Source organism: Fukomys damarensis, unplaced genomic scaffold (assembly GCF_012274545.1).
Source record: "Fukomys damarensis isolate Sample0158 unplaced genomic scaffold, DMR_v1.0_HiC HiC_scaffold_8, whole genome shotgun sequence".
NCBI classification, from domain to species: domain Eukaryota; kingdom Metazoa; phylum Chordata; class Mammalia; order Rodentia; family Bathyergidae; genus Fukomys; species Fukomys damarensis.
In genome coordinates this window covers 30,054,841-30,068,097 of record NW_022900920.1, presented here as the reverse complement: position 1 = coordinate 30,068,097, position 13,257 = coordinate 30,054,841, and the positions used below count along the sequence as shown (strand labels likewise).

The 13,257-nt window shown below is 42.5% G+C and overlaps 1 protein-coding gene across 1 annotated transcript in view; it reads left to right on the top strand.

Annotated features, from left to right (window-relative positions):
• The window catches only part of Sorcs3 (sortilin related VPS10 domain containing receptor 3), a gene marked incomplete at its 5' end in the record, with an annotated part of 534,900 nt that overhangs the window by 329,008 nt on the left and 192,635 nt on the right, over positions 1 to 13,257 (top strand). Inside the window, one exon of the mRNA XM_033761244.1 lies at positions 6,044 to 6,117. Coding sequence (XP_033617135.1) covers positions 6,044 to 6,117 — 74 coding nt within the window. The remainder of the gene's footprint in view (positions 1 to 6,043; positions 6,118 to 13,257) is intronic.

The following is a 13,257-nucleotide window of genomic DNA, read 5'->3' as shown; positions in this document are numbered from 1 at the left end:
CCTCCCGCACCCCTTCCTCCAACTAGGGCTCCAAAGTGCACTCCTGGGTTCCAGCAGCAAAAAAAAGGATTGGAACAGGAAAATGCTTTTCGTGAGGGTTCAGTGGGATTCTGAAGACTCATTTCTTTTAAGCACAGATATATTTTAGAGAAGGCTGCAAAACATGCAAGTCTCAGAGCTGGACCTCCTGCTTCTCAACTGAACGTCTAGGTGGAGACAAGGAAGGGACCGTCCCTCCAGGCTGGTCCTGGGTGGGTGTTTCCTAGGGCTAAAGTAAGTACGACAGACGGCTGACCTAAAACAGAGTGCCCTCCTCACACTGTGGGAGGCCTGGATTCTGAAAGCAAGATGTTGTCAGGCCACACTTCCTGTGACACCACACGACTCCTCCCTTGCTCCCTGTCCTCTCATGGCATGCCGGCAGCGGTCTTGGCGTCCCCATCTTGTGCATGCGTGCATTTGGTCCTGTCTTCACAGGGCAGTCGTGGTGTGTGTTTTCATGTTGTCTTCCCCTCCTGCTGTTTAGCCTGATTACATCTGTAAAGACTCTGTTCCTAAGAAGACTGCATGCTAACGTCCTGGGAGCTAGGACTTCTGCATGTCCTTTTGGAAGGCCACACATGCAGCTCATACCAGTGTTTGAAGATCCTATGAGCCTGAGTTGTTTTTTTTTTTTTCCTTAATTTAAGCTCCCAGGTACAACCTGTTGTGTTTCCTGTGGAATATTCCATTGATTAAATTGCCTCTTTAGTTTGTCAGTCATCAGATGCTTTTCCCTGGCAGGCTGGTGCGATTAGGGAGCTAATAACCAAATCAATAAGGGAAAGAACGTGTTCCGTCATATTTCCCAGCTGTTCTGACGATTCACTTAGCACTGCGAGTGCTCCCTAAGGACAGGCAGATGCAGCCGTAATCTGATTTGATCTTGGTACTGTCCAGGGCTGGTATCTTTGAGGGAGGGGCCGCGGGAAGGCAGGATGTGGAGCAGAACATGGCCTCCTGTATATTGCTCTGCAGCAACAAGAAATGTTTGTAAGGATCTTTATTGTTTGGAAAACATATTGTATTTTAATGTTGCATAACAGGCACTGGGTTGAAGCCGTGCCGGGCTGTATCGGCATCCTGTGAGTTGACATATTGCCTGTCCAAGGAAGCACACACCACCATCCGTGATGATTTCTGTGAAATATTGTCCTGTGGAAAATCCCATATTGCTATAACGAATTCCAGCTACTTCATGAGAAAATTGGAGTTTTAATTCTGGGCATTTTAAGAGTTACTTTGAAAGATAAATACAGTGGTATATACATTACTCTAAGAAACTGACTATAAAAAATGTAAGTAGAATAAAGTGTAGCTTTACGTTACTATGGGAATCCGTCTTGGTTACTTTTCTTGCTGCTGGCACAAAATAGTCAGTGCTCACAGTTAAAGGAGGAAAGGCTCATTTGGGCTCACGTTCTGTATGTTCCAGTCCCTAGTCAGCTGGCTGCAGGGCAGGGTGGCGTGGCACAGGGGTGCAGCAGAAGAGAAATGGAGTAGGCACGGTGCACCAAAGCAGCAGCAGTGGCAGCAGCGGCAGCAGCAAGCCTAACTTCTTTCTGTCTTTGTTATTCCATGCAGGCTCCAAGCTTTTCGGGTGGTGCCATCCACACCCACAGTGGGTTTTCTGTTTTCAGTAAATCCTTTCAGCCATGCCCAGAACTGTGCTAATTCCAGTCAGTGGATTGACTGAATACCACACCCCCCTAGATCCAGCCAGCTCCGATGGGCCCCACCTGTGAGTGCATGAGGCTTTGGGGAGACATCTAGTACAAGCTGTAACAAAATATAATACACATACGCTGTGAAAAATCTGAAAATGTATAAATTATCCTTAATCTTATAATTCAGAAATAAATATTGTTATTGTTTGGGCATAGTTTCTTCTAATCTGCTTCAAGTCTTTCAATATAAGTAAAATTGATGTCAATATATATGTAATATATTTTAAATGAACAGTCTAGCAAGTGACTTTCATCCCATTAAATAGCCATCTGAAACTTACCATGGAGTGCTCACTCTGTCTCATTTCCATTTAGAGGTTAAAGCTTTAATATTTTAATTACAAAAACAATACACGTTCACGGTAATATTAAAAGCCTAGGTGACTGAAAGGAGAAAATACTGATTACCCAGTCTTACTTTTGCAGATGTCCCTGCTGTTCATAATCACACGAGGGTGTCATTGTGTGCATCTCTGTGTGCCCCTGACCGTGGAGTTTCCAGCCTTTGTAACTCTAGCACTTTCGTGCAGTGCCTAGGGCGCAGTGGTGGTTTAACTCGCTTCTAGTGAGTGAATGAATGAACGAGTGAGTGAAGGAATGATTAAATGGAAAAGATTAAGAAATGTATGTATGTAGAGTCTGCAAAGATTTAGCTCATGGTAGAATAAAAATATATTTCAGGCTCAGCAACTTACTGTAGACTGAGAGACAACGTAGCTCACCCAAGGCCCTAAATGAATTGGAACTTGCTTTTTCTGTTCATCTGAATCAGCCTCCAGGCAGAGAATTCAATTTAATTTTTTTTCCATCAGTCAAACTGAAAAGCTGAAAAAGCAAAAGTAGGTGAGGCAGGCTTGGGGAGGAGATCGGCACTGCTCGTGCTTTGTCTTAGGAAGAACATAGGTGAGGGAGCCAGGCTTCTTCCAAGTGTGGACCCCAGGAAACACTTTCCAGCCAGCGGGACCCTCCATGCTGGACGAACTGATCTTTCCCCTGGAGGATGGAAACTCAGAATTGTCAGAATGACGCTCATAATTCTTGCCTGGCCTGTCTCTAGAGAAAATGCAGTCGTGCTGGGTTTTATTGGAAGGAATTGGGGGTTATGTTTGCTGTGATTAAAATCAAGGCTGACAGAGTTTGATATTTAGGTTATAGAAGTTTCCATAGTGTCTCTCACCTTTAATTGGGAAACACGTGTCTTAAATCTAAGCAGCTTTCCCCAGACACCTGCCATGGAGAAGGGAAAGGAACCATTTGCTAAGCTCTACCTGGAAAATTCAGTTCTTGAATTAAAATATACAGATACATTCTTCTCAGGGCCATGGTCTGCTCCAGATGCCTTTCATGTACAAATAGAGGGGTGGATGAATAGAAAGAGAAGCAGGAAGATAAATGAACAGACACATAGTTCCTACCTCTTTTGGCCATCAACAGCCTTCATCTCCTTTGTTTTTTCTAAATGCTCTCTCACAAACCAGGCTTGGGACAGTGGCCTCATCTGCACATCCGCCCTTCACTTTTACACAGCGAATCTCCCTTGGGTGTCTCTTCTGCACACAGCATCTCTAAAGCTGGAGACACATGTCTTCAGGAAACCTGGCTGTTGTATGTCTACCCCGTCCATCTTTCTGTTCTTTACCTTCTAGAGTTTCTGTTCCTGCCCTGATTTCCCCTTTGATGTTGTACACCTGTATACGTACTTGGAATCAGGGACAGGTTACACTTTTTTCTTCCTAAACAATTGAATATGAAATACAGAAAGGTAAATACCACATAATCTCACTTATATATGAAATCTAAAATTGAGAGTAGATTACCAGAGGTGGATGGTTGGGGATATCGGGGTGAAAGGGAGATGTTGATCAATGCATATATCTCAATTAGACAGGAGAAATAAACTCGTAATGATCCATTGCAAAAATGGTGACTAAAATAAATGCATTGTGTATTTTTAAATTTCTAAAAAGACTAGATTTTAAATGTGTTGTTTCCAGAAATTGTATGTGAGGTGATGAATTTGCTAATTGGCATGTATGAGCATTCCATCCTACACAAATGTAAACATATCAAAATGTCACAAAACGATCCCCTAAATGTATAACACATTCAATGATTATTCAATTAAAAATAAAATAATTATATGTGGTCTTGTATGATCCGTACTGCAGTGGTTTTAGAGTCAATATTGCTTTATTAAGTTGCTGAATAAAATTGGCTAGGGAAGAATGGAGACTATAACCTATTTTTCCCATGTACAAGATTGGATAGACATAGGAGCTAGAGTTTATCCTTGGAGTTTGCATAAATATTGTGAGAATTGATGGTGAGTTGATGTAGGATGATAGAAACTTGTGAAGAGCTAAATCAGGATCAACCTCATGGTTTTCCAAATAGTTGCAATATGAACCAAGTGTTCATACCTTTCTCTATAAATGGATATACTAATACACATCCTTGAGTACCTTTTAGATTATACCTACCTTTTAGGAGATATATCTTTTATTTGCTAGACAAAAATATTTTTATAGTGCCATGTTTAAGAAATATTTGCTAGATTAAACTGAAATGGCCCAGAAATTTCCTGAGCCTCATAAATCTTTAGGTTCATACAAAAAAGTATTTCATAACTTGTAAGGTTGTGTACTTAGAACTTTACGGATGGCCAAGTTACCTGAGTGTGGTATGCTGGAGAGAGCATGGCCCTACAGGTGAGAGCTGCTGGGGATGTTATTTCAGGAATATACTTCACCTGACCTCATTTCTATAAAGCCAAGGGCAACTGCTTCTACCTGTGAACCTTTGTGGAGGAAAAACATAAATGTGGTGAAATTATCATGATAAATTAGGCAACAAAGGTGTGGAAAGAGTCTTGAGCCAGGCATTAGAAATCTGAAACCCTACTGTCTTTGCCCAAAATTGTAATTCCTTTCAGATTGAGTTTTATGAAATAGGAGGTGTTATGTGATAACATCATTTAACCACTGACACACCAGTTAATACAGCGTGATCCCTTCCTCTCTTGGAACTCATCCACCCAGTGGGGAAGGTACGCCGACCAGTGATACCTTGTAGCAGACAACAAATGTGGTGGTGACATCGTAAATAGAGTGACCAACTCAAATATGTGTGGAAAGGCGATGTGTGGCATTAATACTATCATCGTCCCATTGCCAGCCAGAGTCAGATATTGTATTTCACTGATTTAACTGAAAGTATCTCCTCGTTAGTCTCTTATAGGTGGCTGGCCTATCCCTAGTGTTTTATATTGGGTGAGACTCTACATCCATGAAATGAGAACATGGGATCTGACTCCGTCATCCATGCAGGCGATCTGCTTTTGTTTTGCCAAATTCTGAGGACCATCTGGACTTTGTTCTTATTTCATGCATTGCTATCCGTTAGGACCTGCCTGTGTTACTGACTTAAGCAACAGATATTTCATGAACAGTCTTTATATATTCAAGGAATGAGAACACAGCTAAATAACAAACAAATATGAACGAGGTGACCGTATAGTACAGCATGATGAGTGCTCTGTAGAAACAAAAGATGAGAAAGAAGAGATGTGTGGTCTGAAGTAGTTAGAACAGGCGTTTTGTGGAGGAAGCCGCATTTGTGCTGGCCTTGGCTAGATGTAAACTTTATTTAGAAGAGGGCCTGTCCTTGCCATCCCACAAAGATGGAAGCATATAAATAAGTCTGGTATCTCTGGTGGCACTGAGGGGTTCCATTTCTGATTATCCATACTATATCAATGCAGTAGGAGAAAAAAGGGAAAGATCATACTTTGCACACGGTGTTGACTTCCACATCAGCTGATGAGCGTTTTTGCCTCTTCGCACGCATATATACATGTGAGTCCCACTCTTCCTAGGAGCGCAGAATCTGCTCTTCCTTGTCTCTATGTCCCTCAGAGTGCCTTGCCTGAAGCAGTTGTTCAGTACATAGCTCTGAAGTCAGTGCTGCTGCGTTGTCTAAAGTGTACCTGAAGACTGCATAGGGCTTGACGGGAAAACAGTGCACAGTTTTGCTGAAGCATTTTCCCCTACAGGAGATAGTGACGGCTATGGGAACTGATCTGTCCTTGGCTCAGAAGCAGTGAGTGAGCACCTTCGTGGTTGAGATGAGCATGGCACAGTCATATTCTCATGTTTTCATCTGGGTAAACCGGGTGCCCCCTTGGACGTGCTGGCAGTCGTGTGTCTGATGGCCCCGGGAAGACACCTGTCCTCACGGTCAGCAGTGGCTCATTCTCTCCCCACTTGCTTGTTTTGCAGCTCTACAGTTCCATGGACTTCGGAAGAAGGTGGCAACTCATGCAGGAGCGCATCACACCTAACCGGTTTTACTGGTAAGTCCTCCTCACTCTCATTACCCGCTGGGACAAGGGACTGTCACACAGCAGAGCGCCTGACAGCCCAGCAGTCTCAGCACCTGGAGACCTATGTGTCTCACCCTTTGCCACTCAAAAAGTACTTCGTGGAGAAGCAACACCACCACCTGCTGCTAGGAATTGTTAGCAATGCGGGATCTCGGTCGCCTTGATATTTATGGAGCTGGGACATGTATTTAAACACAATTCCTTGGTTGTTCTTGTGCGTTACAGCAGGGTCCTGACCGGGTGGGCTTAGCTGCCTGCTCATTCCAAGCTCCCCTCCTTTTGAAAAGTACATATTTTATGTACCTGAACCGGAAACTGTATTTCCCAAAATGTACTCTGAAGAATAATAAACTTCTCCTATCATGGGACCTTCTGTGGGCAGATAAATGTAGGTCAGAATGATCCAGTTTGACATTCGTGGAGGCTGGGGGTTCACATCAGTTACTGACGGCTCTGAGGAGGCTGTGAGGGAAGCCTGTCGAGCCCGCACCACGGATTCCAACTCATGTCACACGGGTGTTAGCCTTTTCTCCTATCACACCTGGCCCCTTCAGAATTTCCTCTCTAGTATGTGCTTCAAGGAAACTCTTTATAAGAAGGAATCCAAGCCAGGTGTGTGGCACATGCCTGTAATCCTAGCACTCTGGGAGGCTGAGGCAGGAGGATCACTAGTGACAGTGATACCCTGTCACAAAATAGGGGGTAGTGAGGCGGATAGAGAACATAAAATTAATTAAGTTGTGTTATACGACCGGGGATTTAGCTCAGTGGCGCTGCACCTACATTGCAAGCACAAAGTCCTGAGTTCAATCCCTGGTACAAAAAACAAACAACAAACAAAAAGAAAAACAAAACCATGTGTGATGTATTTGTACAAACTCCTGAAAATGAATGTAATTATTATACACCTGAGATGTGTACTAATAAAAATAAAAGATTAAAAGGACTAGGTATGTAGTTCAGTGTTAAGCCACATTTCAAATGGAAAATTAGCTGTCCTGATTAGAAGTGTATTTTATTAATCACTGTCCCTTTATACATGCATAATGTTGCACCTTGGTTGTAACAAGTTGATTATAAAGTTGCCCTATGACTTTCTCGGAATCCTTTGAAAATGCTTCCTATTTTTACCTTGCTTTCATTGCAGCAGAGAGGAGAAGCAAAGGATCAGAAATGAGGGGGCATACCAAAGCATACAGTATACGTAACTATATGCTTCATTTAACCTATTCCTATCTCTTTTGCAATCTCTTGTTTCAGTGCCCTCAGAAGTCTTGTGTAGCAATGTATGCCTTATCCAACACTGGGTTGTGTGTGAGGGTGGGGTAGAGGTGACAAACATCTTGTAAATACTCAGTCACACCAGCATCTTTGTAAGCAGTGGCCTGGTTCCCTCTGCATCCACAAAGCGACATCCAGAATTACAAGTGGCGATTGCCTAACCATGCTGTGAGAACCCGCTGTTTCATGATACACGGTGAAGAGTGGAGGAGGAGAGAGGAGAGGGAATTGGGGGTACTGCTCTCAAATCAACACCTGGTCGGTCCCCGGGACTTTTGTCTCTTTCGAAGACCAACTACTGTCTCATCTGAAGCTCTTCTTATAGCTGTCATTTGGTCTGTGTTTGGAACTCTTAAAATTTTCAAAAGACATAGGCAGAAAACGGAAATTTGTTTCTCTGACGCTCCAACCATACGATGATAGTCTTTGTTCCGCTGTAATGGTCCAGTTGGTCCATTCAGTGTGCCATTGCTCAGAAGAAGAGAGGGAAAGAAGCAAGGAGGGAGAGAGGGGATTTTTTAGAAGGAAAAGGAACTCCTTGGGACAGTAAGGCAGTTGGCCAACTAGGAAGTCAAGTTGATGGAGAACGAAAGCATAGTAGACTGCATGAGCCCTGTCATTGTTTCTGAGAAATTAAATTAAGTGGATGAAGGGCAGCATTTTCCTATCTTTTGCAAAGAACAAGATGAGACTGCTTCAGCTGCTGTCCCTCCCACTTCTTTCCTTTGTGTACCGGGAAGAATAAATCCCCAGGTCCTGATAATTGTATTTCATTTCTCCTCCACACTGCTTCTTTCATATATGCTCCCATGGGGAAATATAAAAGTCAGTGCCCGTGTGGGCCAGCCAAGTGGTAGCTGAACATTCCATTTTTGTAATTATCACTTCTCTGTTTCTGATGTGTAATTGCTGTGATTATTCTTTTAGGTGTCATAGGAGTCACAGAGGAAGAGCTCGTTTTGTACAGTCTATTTTTTCCCAAAGACAGAATCCAAGGTTGTCTAAAACTCTAAATTGCTTGGGCTGAAGAGCTATGGTTTATATATTAGGGGTGAAAATACTAACGTTTTACCTCCTTGAGAAAATTCAAAATGCACATTTGTCTGGGCATGGATCTAACTTTAGCCTCACTGAGCCTTATTTAACCTGTATTTTCTTGTTCACATCAAGGGAACAATGTTTTTCTTTCATGTAAATGAAGTTGCTGGAAGTATAAAGCTTGATCAAATGGGCATTTGGCAATTTCACTTCCCCACTTCACATTTATGATTTGTCAATTGTAAATTTTTGAGTACTCCGAATTAAGTGCTTTCAATTACTTTAGACTTTAAGTACCATGTTTATTAGCAATCCTTAAGAAAATGACACATAAATCACTTGTTAGTTTGCCAGGGCACAAACGTGAATCCCATGCATGGTGGGGCTGTGTGCCTACTTCATGGTCACTCCTGAGTGAGTCAAATTTACTGCCAGGAATCCACACCTCGGCCTAACGTAATTGTTCTCTACTCTTCATTAGGTCATTATCCTTATGAAGAAGTAAAAGCAATGCAAAACGATAAGATTTCTGAAATTTCAGGAGAGATGGGGCAGAGTGAAGTGGCTTTGGGCGCGGTGGGACACCACTGCTGGACGGAAACAGTGAGGTGAGAGTGATGCTAAGGAGACCTTTATCGTGGGGCATGCAGATAAGTACAGCAGACACATGGTTCAGAAGACGTGCTGTCCACGTGCTGCTGCCCATAACTGGACATTCGCAGGTGTCTCGAGTGGATCCTGTGAGTGTCCTTCTCCCATGTCACCTTTGGTCAGGGGGACTTGCAGGGGGACTCACAGGGAAGAACACTGTGTTCCAGGAGAGACTCTGGCAAGGGTGCAGAAGGAAGTGGCCATGTCCATGTGTCCTGTCTGTTTTCTCAGCTACAGTGGTGATAGTTGGAATGATTGTAGAAGCGCAGTGAGAAATGTGAAGAGTGGTAGTTATCGTTAGTTGTAGTTATCATTAGTGTTTGTGGGATAGAGAGGGACATAACAGTCATTAGCACCCAGAATACAAGCTTCATCTAGAGATAAAATTTTCTGTGTGAATTCCAGGTGTTCTCACCTCATCAACAGAGATGACCTAGGAGCCTTGCACCATGGAATGATTTAGTCATCAATCCTGTGTCCCAGGGAAAGGGGCAACTGATTCAAACACTCCCTGTTTATGTGTGACTCGTCTATTCTTGACACCTGGTTGCTGTGTGACCTGACTGGTGCAGGCCTGACTAATGCTGCCCATTCATCACCTGAATTGCTTCAGAAATGAGGATTAGCAGAAAGATCCCACAAGTGACCTAAGTATCCTAAAATTTTCTCCTTCATCCTTCTTAGTCTCTGTTTGAGCAGAGTTGCAGTCACAGGGGAAGAAATTTTTCTGGTGTTTTTTCCTCTTTTTTTTTTTTTATCCCACTGAGCTGCAAATGAATAGTATTTGCACTCTTCCCTTGGGAGGTATTTAACAGGCAAGCACATTCTGCGATGGTGAGATTGTTTTCACTGCACAGTCAACGTGAGTACTTGCTGTGCTCACAGCTTTGTCCCTTTGGTCCCACACTGTCCCAAGTGTTCACCTTCTGTGGTTATCTCTTTCAATGCTTTCTTAAGGGGATGGGGACTCCTGAATTCTGTTTGTATCTGAACTGGCCTTTCAGTACCTTTGATCTCTAATGGCATTCATTTGTATAATATCATGAATAAGGAAAAAAATCTTCTTTTCTCACCTTCCCTCTGTCCCCTTTAGTTATTCCCTCTCTCAAAAGGACAGGATCTTCCTCTTCCTTGTCATCACTGCAAGAAAATGTTCTGATAAATTCATACACCTAAAAGATCAGATACTTTAACTCTTACCCCTTTTCTGGTTTATTTGGATTGGATGATGGACTGCTCTTGATAGCTGGAAACCCTCTAAGATGTCAAGAGGTGCAATAGAAAAGTTCCAAAACCAATCTGGAAGGGGATGCAGGGAAAAGGTACATTAGAACCTGATCTTTGATCTGTTTCTGATGCCTGGTTGCAGACTGAGGAGTGGCTGCTGGGTGGAGATAGACAGATTGTACTTAGCTTGACCTTCACATAGCAGATTTCAAGGTGCAGTTGTGCCAGCAGCTCTTTTTCAGACAGCCCATGAGCAATGGAGGGAACAATGGAAAAGCATAGCAGTTCTTCCTGGTGTGTGTAGATAGGAAGTCCTAGGGCAGTGTCCTTTAGCAGGGAAAGAGTTGATATGGGGTGGCAGAGTAGAAATTGTTTCATTCCAGTCTTTTCTCTCTGGCCTTTCATCCCTTTTAGTGTTGCGGTTTCTTTTTGTGTGCATATTTTCTTTTATATATAGCCTAAACATACCAGATCCCTGCAGCAGATCCAGATCTCCTGCTCAGTGCTAGGATGCATGACAAGAAGAAAGACCAGAAACAGAATTAGAGACTGAAATGGAACTGGATGACAAGTGCTTGAACAAGCAAAGGCTTGAAGCAAGCAAAATCCCTGAGCAGCCAGAGCCGCCAATATTTATTGGTGACACTAAATTTATTTAATTTATCGGTGACATTGTGAAGTTGGGGTGAGGGTGCTATGTGAAAAGGCTCTGTGTGGTTGCAAGGGATATGCTGCTGACACAGGCAAGGCTTGTAAAAGAAGAGGTTAAACGTCTTTGTGTTAGGCTGAGAATAGAATTTGGGTAGGAGTCACTGACCTTGGCTGTGTGTTATCTTATGTGCTTTGGTCAGTCTCTTAAAATAAGCCAATTGTGGGTTAACTCTTCACAGCCTCCATTACTTACAGCCTGCTTTGAGCATAATCAATGGGGTGGTCTCTCACCTAAACACATTGTATATGGATCCGTGTGATCTACTTTCCTCTCTTAGTGTTCTGTTACGGTGATTTTGTGTCATTATAAAATTCTTATACTCATCATTTTAATTGTCTGTGAACATTTCATGATGCAAAAATACACACTCCATTACTCTGTTTTCATTGGACAGTGAAAAATTCTCACATTTTTTCATTATCATGAGTAATGTTTTATTGATATTTTTATGCATAGTTCTTTAATAACCAGGATTGGCTCTTGGGCCTATGTCCTAGGTAGCCCAAAAGAAATAGAAATGGCTAAAATAGAAATGGCTAAAATGCTATGTATGTTAGCCTGTAAGGTTCCACTTACTGTAGACACAGCATCCTGTCTCCACACAACTACTTTGGTCCAGGACCATTTCTTCTGTTTTCCTTTCATTGATGTCAATCCTTGATGTTGCGTTTCCCCTACTGGTTGAGTCTTCCCTGTCATAGAAAAATACCACCAAGTGCTGAGACTTGGATACCTGATGCTCAGACTCTATGGGTCTTGATGGTTGACTGACTGACCTGAGAGCCCTATCCTCAGACTGAGTGAGACTCACTTAATATGGTAAGGTTCTTTTTCCTTATTCAATTTTAGTTTACAATTTGAGGTCAGGATTCCATTTGTTCTGAGAGTACTGTTGATTATGAGTGTATGTGTGTATTTGTGCGAGCCGTGCATACTAACTTCACTTAAAGTGTAAGTATCTCATGTATCTGTGTCCTGGATGTGAAAAAGATGTAGGTCAGAGAACAGGAGGTGGAGGTAGGGCATGATTACCTGGAGGTAATGTGGCTCAAGTGAGTGCTCTGGCACTTCTTACTTGAACTTGAATTCTGTCAGTTTCATTTGTTCTGGAATGTGTCCTAGGTTTTGCTTCAAAAATGTGTTCCCTCTATTCAAGCAGGAACTCATTTTGCCTGTGTATTAAGGTTTGAAGAACTGACTGCAGAGACATCCTTTGGCTATTAATCCATTATCCACGACAGAGACAAAGTTAAGGAATGGGCAAAATGGCTCAAGATTGCTTCCCAGAAAATCAAGATCTTTTCAAACAAAGTTAACATTATGAGCTAAATTTTTGATGCTGCCTTCAATGTGCCTCCACAGTTTTGCAAACATTGTCATTTTCAATTGCACATAATGGGATTTAGGCATCAACCCAATACAAGGGATCAGATTTAGAGGGCCTTTGCAAAGCAGGGTATGCCACAGATAATATTTAATTCAGCTCTCCCTTACATATTTAAAATGGTGCAGCAATTTAAAAATACATTACATTCAAAATGATATATGCAAGGTCAAGAGGGGAGATGTGAAAGCTCAGCTTGTAAGCAGAAACTGGTTTTACTTTGCTGGTGAGTCCACCCATGCTGTGTGGCTGGTCAGATCTGGTCAGACTGGAAAAGCTGAGCAAATGCAGTGACCAACACATGGATAAGGTAGTCTGCCAGCACACTGCGGAACACAGAATGCTTAGCTCTTTGGGTGAGATCGGGATGTGCTGGCCTTGTGATTTTGCGTCAAATATGTGAGTTCTATCAGGAAAAGGAAATAAAGAAACCTAGGTAGCTGTATACTTGTTTACTAAGGAGAGATAGGGTAGTATTTGACCCTTCCTTGGAAAATCTGAAAAAATCAATACGCTTTAAATTTGAAACTCAAACACAGTCACATCTACTCACCCAGTCCCCTGAAGCAAAAATTCTAAGGTGCAAATGAAAATACCCTTCTGCTCTCCTTGGCTTCAGAGTTACAGAAACATGGCTTCCCTATCTTTATTATTCTCAGATGATTATGCAAAGGCCAGAAGAAATACTCATTCTGCACAGAGACAGTGGATTCCCAATGATAGCACATTTTCAGAGGGAAATAAATGATTTACTGTTCTTACAGTGGGCAAGACTTCAGCCCCTGTGATGGCAGGGGTCAAGAAGTCCCTCACCTGG